This window comes from Pezoporus wallicus, unplaced genomic scaffold (assembly GCF_028554395.1).
Source record: "Pezoporus wallicus isolate ANWC-B61680 ecotype Strahan unplaced genomic scaffold, APGP_CSIRO_Pwel_v1 contig_14785, whole genome shotgun sequence".
Lineage (NCBI taxonomy): Eukaryota > Metazoa > Chordata > Aves > Psittaciformes > Psittacidae > Pezoporus > Pezoporus wallicus.
This window is the reverse complement of record NW_026635480.1, coordinates 1-15,861: the sequence shown is the minus strand read 5'-3', so window position 1 is coordinate 15,861 and position 15,861 is coordinate 1. Positions and strand designations below refer to the sequence as shown.

The following is a 15,861-nucleotide window of genomic DNA, read 5'->3' as shown; positions in this document are numbered from 1 at the left end:
GGGTCTATGGGGTCCATTGGGGTCCATTGGGGTCTATGGGGTCCATTGGGGTCTATGGGGTCCATTGGGGTCCATTGGGGTCCCATTGGGGATCCATGGGGTCCATTGGGGTCCATGGGGTCCATTGGGGTCTATGGGGGGGGCGGTCGCTGTCCATGGTCCTGACGGCTCAGGCTGCAGGAAGAGAGCAAGCGGTGACAAAGGGGTCTCCCCCCCACCCCCCCCCCCAACCCCATTTTGGGGGGGTCCCAAATGTTGGGGACCCCCCCCCCCATTCTTGGGAACCCCCCCCACATGTTGGGGACCCCCAAACCTTGGTCCAGGTGCAGCTTCTTGCTTTGGGGGGGCTCCGGGAGCCCCTCAATGTCCACGATGTCCCCAGAGGCCTCGGTGTCGATGTCTGGGGGGGGGGACCCCAAAAGTGAGGGGGGACCCCAAAATCAATGGGGGGGGGAAAAGGATTCAATGGGGATGGGGGGACCCCAAAGTCAATGGGGGGGGGGTGGGGAACCCAATGGGGATGGGGGAACCCCAAAATCAATGGGGGGGTAAAGGGACCCAATGGGGATGGGGGGACCCCAAAAGCAATGGGGGGGGGGACCCCAAAGGGATTCAATGGGGATGGGGGGGACCCCAAAGTCAATGGGGGGGGGTAAAGGGATTCAATGGGGATGGGGGGACCCCAAAATCAATGGGGGGGTAAAGGGATTCAATGGGGATGGGGGGGACCCCAAAATCAATGGGGGGGGATAAAGGGATTCAATGGGGATGGGGGGACCCCAAAATCAATGGGGGGTAAAGGGACCCAATGGGGATGGGGGGACCCCAAAATCAATGGGGGGGGTAAAGGGATTCAATGGGGATGGGGGGACCCCAAAATCAATGGGGGGTAAAGGGACCCAATGGGGATGGGGGGACCCCAAAACAAGTGGGGGGACCCCATAACAAAGAGGGGATCCCCAATGCTCCCCCCCCCATCCCTTTACCTCCTCCTTTGTGCCTCTTCATGGGGGTCTCTTGGGGGGGGGGCCCCCCACTATGGGGGGGTCCCCCCATAGCCGCCCCCCCGCCCCCAGCTCGACGGGGCCCCTTTTTGGGGGACTCGGGCCCCATAGGGACCCCGCTGTCCTCGTAGGCCTTCCGCTTGGCCGTGGCCTTGAGCTGCGCCCTGGGGGGGGGGGAAAACGGGGGGAAAAAGGGCGATTTTGGGGCATTTTGGGGTAATTTGGGGCTTTCGGGGTGGTTTGGGGCTTTGGGGGTGATTTGGGGGCTTTTTTTGGGGTGATTTTGGGTCATTTTGGGGCGATTTGGGGGTTATTTTGAGGGGGGGAAAAACCAAAAACTGACTTCCAAAAATGGGGGGAAAAGGGCGATTTTGGGTCATTTTGGGTGATTTTGGGGTATTTAGAGCGATTTGAGGGCATTTGGGGCGAATTTGGGGTTATTTTGGGGGGAGAAACCCCAAAAACTGACCCCCAAAATGGAATGGAAAAGGGTGATTTTGGGTCATTTTGGGCGATTTTGGGGGCATTTGGGGCGATTTTGGGTCATTTTGGGGCGATTTGGGTGTTATTTTGGGGGGAGAAACTCAAAAAAACCAGCCCCATTAGAAGGGGTGAAAAAGGGTGATTTTGAGCAATTTTGGGTCATTTGGAGCGATTTTAGGGTCATTTTTGGGGTGACCATAATTCCCCAAAATGGGGTGAAAAAGGGCGATTTTGGGGCACTTTGGGGCATTTGAGGCGATTTTAGGTCATTTGGGGCGATTTTGGGTCATTTTGGGGGGATAAACCCCAAAAACTGACCGCCCAAAACAGGGGGAAAAAGGGCGATTTTGGGGCATTTTGGGCTATTTTGGAGTCATTTTGGGGGGAGAAACGCCAAAAATCGACCCTCCAAAATTGGGTGGAAAAGGGCGATTTTGGGGCATTTTGGGGGTATTTGGGGTCACTTCGGGGGCTTTGGGGGTGGTTTGGGGGCTTTTTTGGGGTGATTTTGGGTCATTTTGGGGCGATTTTGAGGGGGGAAAACCCAAAAACTGACCCCCCAAAATGGGGGGGAAAGAGCAATTTTGGGTCATTTTGGGTGATTTTGGGGTATTTAGAGCGATTTGAGGGCATTTGGGGCGAATTTGGGGTTATTTTGGGGGGAGAAACCCCAAAAACTGACCCCCAAAATGGGGTGAAAAAGGGCGATTTGGGGGCATTTTGAGGGTATTTGGGGTCACTTCGGGAGCTTTGGGGGTGATTTGGGGGCTTTTTTGGGGTGATTTTGGGTCATTTTGGGGTGATTTTGGGGTCATTTTTGGGGTGATTTTGTGGTAACTTCAGGGGAAGAAACTCCAAAAACCAGCTCCCTAAAAAGGGGTGAAAAAGGGCGATTTTGGGTCATTTTGGGCGATTTTGGGGTAAAAGGGGGCGATTTTGGGGAGATTTGGGGGTCATTAAGGGGCAGTTTGGGGTCATTTTGAGGGGAGAAACCCCCAAAACTGACCCCCCAAAATGGGGTAAAAAAGGGTGATTTTGGGGCATTTTGGGGGGAAAACCCAAAAAAACAATCCCCGAACATGGGGTTAAAAAGGGCAATTTTGGGTCTTTTTGAGGGCTTTTTTGGGGGGGAGACATGAAAAACCGACCCCCCAAAATGGGGTGGAAAAGGGCAATTTTGGGGCATTTTGTCCGATTTTGGGGTCATTTGGGGGACCCCAAAAAAAAATGGGGTGAAAAAGGGCAATTTGGGGACTTTTTTGATGATTTTGGGTAATTTTCGGCGATTTTGGGGACATTTGGGGCGATTTTGGGGTCATTTTTGGGGGGAAACCCCCAAAACCAACCCCCCAAAATGGGGTGAAAAAAGGCGATTTTGGTGCTTTTTGGGCGATTTTGGTGCTTTTAGGTTGATTCTGGTGCTTTTTTCGGGGCGCCCCCCAAACACCCCCCCCAGAATGGGGTGAAAAAGGGCGATTTTGGGGCTTTTATTGTGGGGACATGCAAAAAAATCACACCCCCCCTCCAAAATGGGGTGAAAAAGGGCGATTTTGGGTCATTTTTGATGGGGGACCCCAAAACCCAACCAGCGCTCCCTAAAATGGGGTGAAAAAAGGGGATTTTGGAGCTTTTTGGGGGGGCACCCTAAAAACCACCACCACACCCAAAATGGGGTGAAAAATGACGATTTTGGGGCATTTTGGGGGTATTTGGGGTCAGTTTGGGGGCTTTGGGGTGATTTGGGGGCTTTTTGGGGCTGATTTTGGGTCATTTTGGAGCGATTCTGGGGTCATTTTTGGGGAGAAATAAGAAAAAAACAAACAGTTCCCCAAAATGGGGTGAAAAAGGGCGATTTTGGGGTATTTGGGGTCACTTTGGGGCATTTTGGGCTGATTTTGGGGTCATTTTGTGGGGAGAAACCCCCAAAACCAGCCCCCCCCCCAATGGGGTGAAAAAGGGCAATTTTGGGGCTTTTTGAAGGTTTTTTGGAGGGGGGTGACCCCAAAAACTGACCCCCCAAAATGGGGTGAAAAAGGGCAATTTTGGGGCTTTTAGAAGGTTTTTTGGAAGGGGGTGACCTCAAAACCTGACCCCCCAAAATGGGGTGAAAAAGGGCGATTTGGGGGCTTATTTTGGGGGAAACCCACTCCCCCTCTAGAATGGGGAGAAATAGGGCGATTTTGGTGCTTTTTGGGCGCTTTTGGTGCTTTCAGGTCGATTCTGGTGCTTTTTTCGGGGTGCCCCCCCATACCCCAACCCCCCGCCCCCCCCAAAATGGGTTGAAAAAGGTGGATTTTGGGGCTGCCCGTCCCTTACACGGTGCGCTCCTTGATGAGGGCGCTGAGGTGGTTCAGGTCCTCCCCAAAGCGCTTGACGGCCCCGCGGAGCAGCTCCAGCTCAGGCTCCGTCCATTTGGCTCTTTTTTGGGGTGAATTTAGGGGGTTTTGGGTGTTTTGGGGGGGTCAAAGGGTGGGGGAGGGGTGGGGGGAGGGGGGGGGAGGGGAAAAATCCGGGGGGAAAAGGGGGGAGGGGGAGGGAAAGGGGAGGAAGGGAGGGGGGAAAGGGTTATGGTTATGGTTATGGTTATGGTTATGGTTAGCGTTAGAGGCAAATCAAGGCCAAAATGGGGTGAAATCAGCCAAAATGGGGGAAATTGAGGCCAAAATGGGGTGAATTCACTGAAAATGGGGAAAATGGAGCCGAAAATGGGGTAAATTGAGCCCCAAATGGGGCGAATTGTGGCCAAAATGGGGAAAATTCAACGGAAAATGGGGAAAATTGAGGTCAAAATGGGGGAAATTGAGGCCAAAATGGGGTGAATTGTGGCGAAAATGGGGTGGATTGAGGCCAAAAGGGGGAAATTCAACTGAATATGGGGAGAATCAAGCCCAAAATGGGGTGAATTGAGGCCAAATGGGGTGAATTCTGGCCAAAATGGGGAAAATTGAGGCCAAAATGGGGTGAATTTACTGAAAATAGGGAAAATTGAGCCGAAAATGGGGTGATTTCACCGAAAATAGGGAAAATTGATCCAAAAATGGGGTAAACTGAGAGCCAAATGGGGCAAATTGTGGCCAAAATGGGGTGAATTGAGGCCAAAATGGGGGAAATTGAGGCCAAAATGGGGTGAATTCACCAAAAATAGGGAAAATTGAGCCAAAAATGGGGTGAATTGAACCCAAAATGGGGTGAATTGAACCAAAAGAGGTAAATTGAGCTCAAAATGGGGTGAATTGAACCAAAATAGGGAAAATTGAGGCCAAAATGGGGAAAACTGAGCCGAAAATGGGGTGAATTGAGGCAAAATGGGGCGATTTGAGCCCAAAGTGGGGCAAATTCAGCCCCAAATGGGGAGATTTGAGCCCAAAATGGGGCGAATTGAGGCCAAAATGGGGTGAATTCACCCAAAATAGGGACAATTGAGGCCAAAATGGGGTGAATTCACCCAAAATAGGGACAATTGAGCCCAAAATGGGGTGAATTGAGGTCAAAAGGGGCCAAGTTGAGACCAAATACCCCATAGGGAGCCCAAACCACCCCATAGGAGCCCATAGCCCCACGCCACAAACCCCCACAGACACCCCCGTACACCCCCATAGACCCCCATAGCACCCATAGATCCCCCCCCAGCCCCCATAGCCCCCCATTTCCCCCATAGCCCCCATAGACCCCCACAGAACCCCATAGCCCCTCATTTCCCCCATAGACCCCCATAGCCCCCATAGACCCCCACAGAACCCCATAGCCCCCCATTTCCCCCATAGACTCCCATAGCCCCCATAGCCCCATATCCCCCATAGACTCATAGTCCCCATAGCCCCATACCTCCCATAGACCCCCATAGCCCCCCATTTCCCCCATAGACTTCCATAGCCCCCCATAGCCCCATAGCCCCCATAGACACCCATAGCCCCATACTCCCCATAGACTCCCATAGCCCCCATAACCCCATACTCCCCATAGACTCCCATAGCCCCCATAACCCTGCATAGCCCCATAGACCCCCATAGCCCCCATAGACATCCATAGCCCCCCCAAAGCCCCATAGACCCCCATAGCCTCATAGACCCCCATAGCCCCCCATAGCCCCCCAGATCCCCCCATAGCCCCCCAAAGCCCCATAGCCCCTATAGACTCCAAAGGCCCCCATAGTCCCCATAGCTCCCCATAGACCCCCGTAGCCCCATACCCCCCATAGACTCCCATAGCCCCTCATAGCCCCATAGCCTCCATAGCGCCACATAGCCCCATACCCCCCATAGACTCCCATAGCCCCATAGACCCCATAGCCCCCCACAGACACCCATAGCCTCCCAGATCCCCCCATAGGCCCCCAAAGCCCCATAGCCTCATAGAACCCATAGCCCCCCATAGCCCCATATCCCCCATAGGCCCCCAGATCCCCCCATAGCCCCATAGGCCCCCATAGTCCCCCACAGCCCCATAGACCCCATAGCCCCCCATAGCCTCATAGTGCCCCATAGCCCCCCATAGCCTCATAGTGCCCCATAGCCCCCCATAGCCCCATATCCCCCATAGGCCCCCAGATCCCCCCATAGCCCCATAGTCCCCCACAGCCCCATAGACCCCTGTAGCCCCATACCCCCCCATAGTCCCCCATAGCCCCCCTAGACCCCCATAGCCCCCACAGCCCTATAGCCCCCATAGACACCCAGAGTGCCCCACATCTCCCCATAGCCCCCCAAAGCCCCATAGCTCCCCATAGCCTCATAGACCCCATAGCCCCCATAGACCCCATAGCCCCCCATAGCCTCATAGTGCCCCATAGCCCCCCATAGCCCCATATCCCCCATAGCCCCCCAGATCCCCCCATAGCCCCATAGGCCCCCATAGGCCCCCACAGCCCCGCATAGCCCCATAGACCCCCGTAGCCTCATAGACCCCATAGCCCCCATGGACCCCATAGCCCCCCATAGCCTCATAGTGCCCCATAGCCCCCCATAGCCTCATATCCCCCATAGCCCCCCAGATCCCCCCATAGCCCCATAGGCCCCCATAGTCCCCCACAGCCCCATAGACCCCCATAGCCCCATACCCCCCCATACCCACCATAGCCCCATAGCGCCCCATAGCCCCCACAGCCCTATAGCCCCCATAGACACCCAGAGTGCCCCACATCTCCCCATAGCCCCCCAAAGCCCCATAGCTCCCCGTAGCCTCATAGACCCCATAGCCCCCATAGCCCCCCATAGCCTCATAGTGCCCCATAGCCCCCCATAGCCCCATATCCCCCCAAATCCCCCCATAGCCCCATAGGCCCCCATAGCCCCCATAGTCCCCCACAGCCCCATAGACCCCCATAGCCCCATACCCCCCCATACCCACCATAGCCCCATAGCGCCCCATAGCCCCCACAGCCCTATAGCCCCCATAGACACCCAGAGTGCCCCACATCTCCCCGTAGCCCCCCAAAGCCCCATAGCTCCCCGTAGCCTCATAGACCCCATAGCCCCCATAGACCCCATAGCCCGCCATAGCCTCATAGTGCCCCATAGCCCCCCATAGCCCCATATCCCCCATAGCCCCCCAGATCCCCCCATAGCCCCATAGGCCCCCATAGTCCCCCACAGCCCCGCATAGCCCCATAGACCCCCATAGCCTCATAGACCCCATAGCCCCCATAGCCCCCCATAGCCTCATAGTGCCCCATAGCCCCCCATAGCCCCATATCCCCCATAGCCCCCCAGATCCCCCCATAGCCCCATAGGCCCCCATAGTCCCCCACAGCCCCATAGACCCCCATAGCCCCATACCCCCCCATAGCCCCATAGCGCCCCATAGCCCCATAGCGCCCCATAGCGCCCCATAGCCCCCCCTGCTCTCACCCCTCCCGTGTCTCCGCCCGTGGCTGCAGGGTCATCGTCAGCTCCCCCAGGCGGGAGAAGGCGGCACCGGCGGCCGAGAAGATCTCCCCGACCTGGACCAGTATAAACCAGTATAAACCAGTATAAACCAGTATAGACCAGTATAGACCAGTATAAACCAGTATAAACCAGTATAGACCAGTATAGACCAGTGTAAACCAGTATAAACCAGTATAGACCAGTATAAACCAGTATAAACCAGTATAGACCAGTATGGACCAGTGTAAACCAGTATAAACCAGTATAGACCAGTATAAACCAGTATAAACCAGTATGGACCAGTATAAACCAGTATAAACCAGTATAGACCAGTATAAACCAGTATGGACCAGTATAAACCAGTATGGACCAGTGTAAACCAGTATGGACCAGTATAAACCAGTATAAACCAGTATAGACCAGTATAGACCAGTATAGACCAGTATAGACCAGTATAAACCAGTATAAACCAGTATAAACCAGTATAGACCAGTATAAACCAGTATAAACCAGTATAGACCAGTATAGACCAGTATGGACCAGTGTAAACCAGTATAAACCAGTATAGACCAGTATAAACCAGTATGGACCAGTATAGACCAGTATAGACCAGTGTAAACCAGTATAAACCAGTATGGAGCAGTATGGAGTGGTATGGAGCAGTATAAACCAGTATGGAGCAGTATAAACCAGTATGGAGTGGTATGGAGCGGTATAAACCAGTATGGACCAGTATGGACCAGTATGGAGCGGTATAAACCAGTATGGAGTGGTATGGAGCAGTATAAACCAGTATGGAGCAGTATAAACCAGTATGGACCAGTATGGACCAGTATGGAGCGGTATAAACCAGTATAAACCAGTATAAACCAGTATAGACCAGTATGGACCAGTATGGAGCGGTATAAACCAGTATAAACCAGTATAAACCAGTATAGACCAGTATGGACCAGTATGGACCAGTATGGAGCAGTATAAACCAGTATGGAGTGGTATGGAGCAGTATAAACCAGTATGGAGCAGTATAAACCAGTATGGACCAGTATGGAGCGGTATAAACCAGTATGGACCAGTATAAACCAGTATAGATCAGTATAGACTGGTATAAACCAGTATGGACCAGTATGGACCCGTATAAACCAGTATGGACCGGTATAAACCAGTATGGACCAGTATGGACTGGTATGGAGCAGTATAAACCAGTATGGACCGGTATAAACCAGTATGGACCAGTATAAACCAGTATAGATCAGTATAGACCAGTATAGACCAGTATGGACCAATATGGAGCAGTATAAACCAGTATGGAGCAGTAGGGAGCGATATGGATTGGTATGGAGCAGTATAGACCAGTAAAAACCAGTATAGACCAGTACAGACCAGTATAAACCAGTATGGAGCGGTATAAACCAGTATGGACCAGTAGGGACCAGTATAAACCAATATAAACCAGTATGGAGCAGTATAAACCAATATGGACTGGTATGGAGCAGTATAAACCAGTATAGACCAGTATGGAGCAGTAGGAAGTGGTATGGACTGGTATGGACCAGTATAAACCAGTATGGACCAATATGGAGCAGTATGGACCAGTACAAACCAGTATGGAGCGGTACAGACCAGTATGGAGCAGTATAGACCAGTATGGAGCAGTAGGGAGCGGTATGGACTGGTATGGACCAGTATAAACCAGTATGGACCAGTATAAACCAGTATGGACCAATATGGAGCAGTATAAACCAGTAGGGAGCAGTAGGGAGCGGTATGGACTGGTATGGACCAGTATAGACCGGTATAAACCAGTATGGAGTGGTATGGAGCAGTATGGATTGGTATGGATCAGTATAGACCAGTATAAACCAGTATAGACCAGTATAGAGTGGTACGGACCAGTATGGACCAGTACAGACGGGTATGGAGCAGTATGGAGCGGTAACATCCCAGTACAGACCAGTATGGACCAATAGCATCCCAGTATGGACCAATAGCATCCCAGTACGGACCCCAATGGACCAATAGCATCCCAGTATGGACCAATAGCATCCCAGTACGGACCCCAATGGACCAATAGCATCCCAGTATGGACCAATAGCATCCCAGTACGGACCCCAATGGACCAATAGCATCCCAGTATGGACCAATAGCATCCCAGTACGGACCCCCCTGGACCAATAGCATCCCAGTACGCACCCCAAAGGACCAATAGCATCCCAGTATGGACTCGAACGGACCAATAGCATCCCAGTATGGACCCAAACGGACCAATAGCATCCCAGTATGGACCAATAGCATCCCACTACGCACCCGAACGGACCAATAGCATCCCAGTACACACCCCAATGGACCAATAGCATCCCAGTACGCACCCGAACGGACTAATAGCATCCCAGGATGGACCAATAGCATCCCAGTACGGACCAATAGCATCCCAGTACGGACCCAAACGGACCAATAGCATCCTAGTATGCACCCCAATGGACCAATAGCATCCCAGTATGGACTCCAATGGACCAATAGCATCCCAGTATGGACTCCAATGGACCAATAGCATCCCAGTACGCACCCTAACGGACCAATAGCATCCCAATATCGACCCAAACGGGCCAATAGTATCCCAGTATAGACCCCAACGGACCAATAGCATCCCAGTATGGACTAGCATCCCAGTACGCACCCCGATGGACCAATAGCATCCCAGTATGGACCCGAATGGATCAAGAGCATCCCAGTATGGACCCCAACGGACCAATAGCATCCCAGTATGGACCAATAGCATCCCAGTATGCACCCCAATGGACCAATAGCATCCCAGTATGCACCCCAATGGACCAATAGCATCCCAGTATGGACCCCAACGGACCAATAGCATCCCAGTACGGACCCCAATGGACCAATAGCATCTCAGTATGGACCAATAGCATCCCAGTACGCACCCGAACGGACCAATAACATCCCAGTACGCACCCCAAAGGACCAATAGCATCCCAGTACGCACCCCAATGGACCAATAGCATCCCAGTATGGACCCAAACGGACCAATAGCATCCCAGTATGGACCCAAACGGACCAATAGCATCCCAGTATGGACCCCAACGGACCAATAGCATCCCAGTATGGACCTGAACGGACCAATAGCATCCCAGTATGGACCAATAGCATCCGAGTATGGACCCCAATGGACCAATAGCATCCCAGTATGCACCCCAACGGACCAATAGCATCCCAGTACGGACCCCAATGGACCAATAGCATCCCAGGATGGACCCGAACGGGTCAATAGCATCCCAGTATGGACCCCAATGTACCAATACCATCCCAGGATGCACCCACATGGACCAATAGCATCCCAGTATGGACCCGAACGGACCAATAGCATCCCAGTATGGACCCGAACGGACCAATAGAATCCCAGTATGGACTCAAACGGACCAATAGCATCCCAGTATGGACTCCAATGGACCAATAGCATCCCAGTATTCACTCCAATGGACCAATAGCATCCCAGTACGGACCCCAATGGACCAATAGCATCCCAGTATGGACCCCAATGGACCAATAGCATCCCAGTATGGACCAATAGCATCCCAGTATGGACCCCAACGGACCAATAGCATCCCAGTACGGACCAATAGCATCCCAGTATGGACCCCAATGGACCAATAGCATCCCAGGATGCACCCACATGGACCAATAGCACCCCAGTATGGACCCGAACGGACCAATAGCATCCCAGTATGGACCAATAGCATCCGAGTATGGACCCCAATGGACCAATAGCATCCCAGTATGGACCAATAGCATCCGAGTATGGACCCCAATGGACCAATAGCATCCCAGTACGGACCCGAACGGACCAATAGCATCCCAGTACGCACCAGTAACCCCATTACACCCCCCGCACCCCTCCCCCACCGGAAGTTCCCCCCTCTCCCCCACCCCCCACCCCCAAAACCTCCCGAATTCCCCCCAAAACAAAAGCGCCCTCACCTTGGTGGACGCTGACGTCATCACGGCGCGCCCGGGCCCTTCCGGCGCCCGCCGCCGCCTCCTCTCGGCCTCCTCGATGGCGCCGCTCTGGCCCCCTCCGCGCGTCTCTATGGTTCCCTCCCCGTTCACCTCAATGGCGGCCTAAGCCCCGCCTCCCACCGCTCACTTCCGGCGCGGCGCGCCGCTCCGCCCCTTCGTCTCGTTGCCCTCCCCCCTCTTCCAGTCCTCCAAGCGCCCCCAAAACCCCCCGATTTCACCCCAAAACCCCCTCGGCAACCGCAAGGTTCCATAGAACAAAACGCGCTTTATTACACCCAGCCGGTACCAAGGCGATACGCGGCTCCGCGGCGGAGATAAACGGTCCTCCGAGGTTTTGGGGTGAAAAACCAAGGTTTTGGGGCCGGCACCATAGCGGTTTTGGGGTGAAAAACGACGGCTTTGGGGGCGGGTTAACGGACCATGTACTCCTTGCGCTTGTGGAGGCGGCTCTGGAGGAGGGAGAAGGCCCCGAGCAAGGCGTAGAGCCCCGAGGCAAGGAAGCAGTTGTAGCTGACCTGCTCGTACAGGCGGTAGATGGCCTCCGGGCCGCTAGGGGGCAGTGAGAGAAAGGGGTTTGGGGTGAAATAAGGGGGTTTTGGGGTGAAATAAGGGGGTTTTGGGGAGAAATAAGGGGGTTTTGGGGAAAAATTGGGGGGAAGGGGGTTTTGGGGGAGAAAAGGGGGGGTTTTGGGGAAAAATAAGGAGGTTTTGGGGAAAAATTGGGGGGGAAGGGGGTTTTGGGGGAGAAAAGGGGGATTTTGGGGAGAAATAAGGGGGTTTTGGGGAAAAATTGGGGGATTTTGGGGGTTTTGGGGGAGAAAAGGGGGATTTTGGGGAGAAATAAGGGGGTTTTGGGGAAAAATTGGGGGATTTTGGGGGTTTTGGGGGAGAAAAGGGGGATTTTGGGGAGAAATAAGGGGGTTTTGGGGAAAAATTGGGGGATTTTGGGGGTTTTGGGGGAGAAAAGGGGGATTTTGGGGAGAAATAAGGGGGTTTTGGGGAGAAATTGGGGGGGAAGGGGGAAATGGGGGAGAAAAGGGGGATTTTGGGGAGAAATTGGGGGGGAAGGGGGTTTTGGGGGAGAAAAGGGGGATTTTGGGGGAGAAAAGGGGGATTTTGGGGGAGAAATAAGGGGGTTTTGGGGAAAAATTGGGGGGAAGGGGGAAAATGGGGGAGAAAAGGGGGGTTTTGGGGGAGAAAAGGGGGGTTTTGGGGAGAAATAAGGGGGTTTTGGGGAGAAATAAGGGGTTTTAGGGGAGAAATAAGGGGGTTTTGGGGAGAAATAAGGGGGTTTTGGGGTGAAATAAGGGGGTTTTGGGGAGAAATAAGGGGGTTATGGGCAAAAGTGGGGGGAGATGGCGGGAGAAACGAGGGTTTTGGGGGAGAAAAGGGGGATTTTGGGGAGAAATAAGGGGGTTTTGGGAGAAATAAGGGGGTTTTGGGGAGAAATTGGGGGGCAAGGGGGAAAGTGGGGAGAAAAGGGGGTTTTGGGGGAGAAAAGGGGGGTTTTGGGGAAAAATTGGGGGGGAAGGGGGAAATGGGGGAGAAAAGGGGGATTTGGGGGAAAAATTGGGGGGGAAGGGGTTTTGGGGGAGGAAAGGGGGATTTTGGGGGAGAAAAGGGGGATTTTGGGGAGAAAGGGGATTTTGGGGGAGAAATAAGGGGGTTTTGGAGAGGAAAGGGGGATTTTGGGGGAGAAAAGAGGGTTTTGGGGAAAAATTAGGGGGAAGGGGGGAAATGGGGGAGAAAAGGGGGATTTTGGGGAAAAAGGGGGGTTTTGGGTGAGAAAAGGGGGATTTTGGGAAAAAATTTGGGGGGCAAGGGGGGAAATGGGGGAGAAAAGGGGGATTTTGGGTGAGAAAAGGGGGATTTGGGGAAAAATTGGGGGGGAAGGGGGGAAATGGGGGAGAAAAGGGGGATTTGGGGAAAAATAAGGGGGTTTGGGGAAAAATTGGGGGGGAAGGGGGAAATGGGGAAGAAAAGAGGGTTTTGGGGGAGAAAAGGGGGGTTTTGGGGAAAATTGGAGGGGGAAGGGGGGAAATGGGGGAGAAAAGGGGGATTTTGGGGGAGAAAAGGGGGATTTTGGGGGAGAAAGGGGGTGTTTGGGTGAGAAAAGGGGGATTTTGGGGAGAAAAGGGGGGTTTTGGGTGAGAAAAGGGGGATTTTGGGAAGAAAAGGGGGGTTTTGGGGAAAAAGGGGGGTTTTGGGTGAGAAAAGGGGGATTTTGGGGAAAAATTTGGGGGGGAAGGGGGAGAAAAGGGTTAGGGTTAGGTGTTTGGGTAAAAAATAAGGGGTTTTGGGAAAAGGGGGGGGAAGGGTGATTTTCAGGTGGAAAGGGGCGATTTTGGCATGGAAAAGGGCGATTTTGGGGCAAAAAAGGGCAATTTTGGGGTGAAAATGGTGATTTTTGGGTGGAAAAAGGCGATTTTGGGGTGGAAAAGTGCGATTTTGGGGTGGAAAAGGGCGATTTTTGGGTGAAAAAGACGATTTTGGGGTGAAAAAAGACGATTTTGGGGTGTAAAGGGTCAATTTTGGGGTGAAAAAGAGCGATTTTGGGGTGAAAAAGACGATTTTGGGGTGAAAAAAAAAGACGATTTTGGGGTGTAAAGGGTCAATTTTGGGGTGAAAAAGAGCGATTTTGGGGTGAAAAAAGGGCGATTTTGGGGTGAAAAAGATGATTTTGGGGTGAAAAAAGACTATTTTGGCGTGTAAAGGGTCAATTTTGGGGTGAAAAAGGGCGATTTTGGGGTGAAAAAAGATGATTTTTGGGGTGTAAAGGGTCAATTTTGGGGTGAAAAAGAGCGATTTTGGGGTGATAAAGACGATTTTGGTGTGAAAAAAGGACGATTTTGGGGTGAAAAAGACGATTTTGGGGTGAAAAAAGACGATTTTGGGGTGTAAAGGGTCAATTTTGGGGTGAAAAAGGGCAATTTTGGGGTGAAAAAGACGATTTTGGGGTGAAAAAAGGGTGATTTTGGAGTGAAAAAGACGATTTTGGGGTGTAAAGGATCAATTTTGGGGTGGAAAAGGGCGATTTTGGGGTGAAAAAGGGCAATTTTGGGGTGAAAAAAGACGAGTTTGGGGTGTAAAGGGTCAATTTTGGGGTGAAAAAGAGCGATTTTGGGGTGAAAAAGATGATTTTGGGGTGAAAAAAGATGATTTTGGGGTGCAAAAGATGATTTTGGGGTGAAAAAAGACGATTTTGGGGTGTAAAGGGTCAATTTTGGGGTGAAAAAGGGCGATTTTGGGGTGAAAAAGACGATTTTGGGGTGAAAAAAGGGTGATTTTGGGGTGAAAAAGACGATTTTGGGGTGAAAAAAGACGATTTTGGGGTGTAAAGGGTCAATTTTGGGGTGAAAGGGTCAATTTTGGGGTGAAAAAGGGCGATTTTGGGTCAGGCCTCACTCATTGAAGTCGTCCTCAGCGAAGGGCACGTCCTCGATGAGCACGGCCGAGTGCGCATTGAAGCAGATACCCAGGAGGAGCTGGGGGGGGGGTCAGACCCACACTTGGGGGGCAGGCGGGACCCACAGTGCCCCATAGGGCCCAATGGGACCAAAGCAGCCCCACAGGGAACCCAGTGAGCCCCATAGGGATCCTATTCAGCCCTATAGGGATCCCATTGAGCCCTATAGGGAAGCCACTGAGCCCCATAGGGACCTCATTGAGCCCTATAGAGACGCCACTGAGCCCTATAGGGACGCCACTGAGCCCCATAGAGATCCCACTGAGCCCCATAGGGACCCCACTGAGCCCCATAGAGATCCCACTGAGCCCCATAGGGACCACACAGAGCCCCATAGGGACCACACAGAGCCCCATAGAGACCCCACTGAGCCCAATAAGGACCCCCCCAGCCCCACAGAGACCCCGTTGAGCTCTATAGGGACCCCCTCCAACCCCATAGGAATCCCATTGAGCCTCACAGGAACCCCCATTGAGGCCTACTATGACCCCCCCACAAGGCCTCTGCCCCATAGATCCCCATTGAGTCCCACAGGGACCCCCATAGCCACCCCATAGACCCCCACAGGCCCCCCATAGACCCCACAGACACTCATAGATCCCCATAGAAACCCATAGACCCCCCATAGACCCCCACAGACTCCCCAAAGACCCCATAGAGCCCCATAGACCCCATAAACACCCATAGACCCCCCCCAGAGACCCCAGACACAAACCCCACCCACAAAACCCCCCCCCCCCACAGACACCCATAGACCCCCTCATAGACCCCATAGCCACCCCATAGACCCCATACAAGCTCATAACCCTCATAGACCCCCATAGACCCCCATATAGCCCCCCATAGACTCCCACAGACACCGCACAGACCCCCACTGACACCCCATAGCCGCGCCATAGCCCCCCATAGACTCCCCATAGGCACCCATAGCCCCCATAAATATCCATAGACCCTCCTAGCCTCCCATAGACACCCCATAGACCCTCATAGCCCCCCACAGACCCATAGCACCCCCATA

At 53.0% G+C, this 15,861-nt stretch overlaps 2 protein-coding genes across 2 annotated transcripts; both read right to left on the bottom strand.

Annotated features, from left to right (window-relative positions):
- Window positions 1-313: 313 nt before the first annotated feature.
- Window positions 314-11,417, bottom strand: CUNH17orf49 (chromosome unknown C17orf49 homolog; the record flags this gene model as incomplete). The annotated part of the gene is made up of 5 exons (XM_057431261.1): window positions 11,339-11,417; window positions 7,334-7,425; window positions 3,804-3,905; window positions 987-1,168; window positions 314-400 (listed from the first exon to the last, which is right to left on the bottom strand). Coding segments are annotated over exons 1-5 (484 nt in total), but the record flags the coding sequence as incomplete, so codon positions are not given.
- A 337-nt stretch (window positions 11,418-11,754) lies between these two features.
- Window positions 11,755-14,862, bottom strand: RNASEK (ribonuclease K; the record flags this gene model as incomplete). The annotated part of the gene is made up of 2 exons (XM_057431248.1): window positions 11,755-11,926; window positions 14,783-14,862. Coding segments are annotated over 2 exons (219 nt in total), but the record flags the coding sequence as incomplete, so codon positions are not given.
- Window positions 14,863-15,861: the final 999 nt, after the last annotated feature.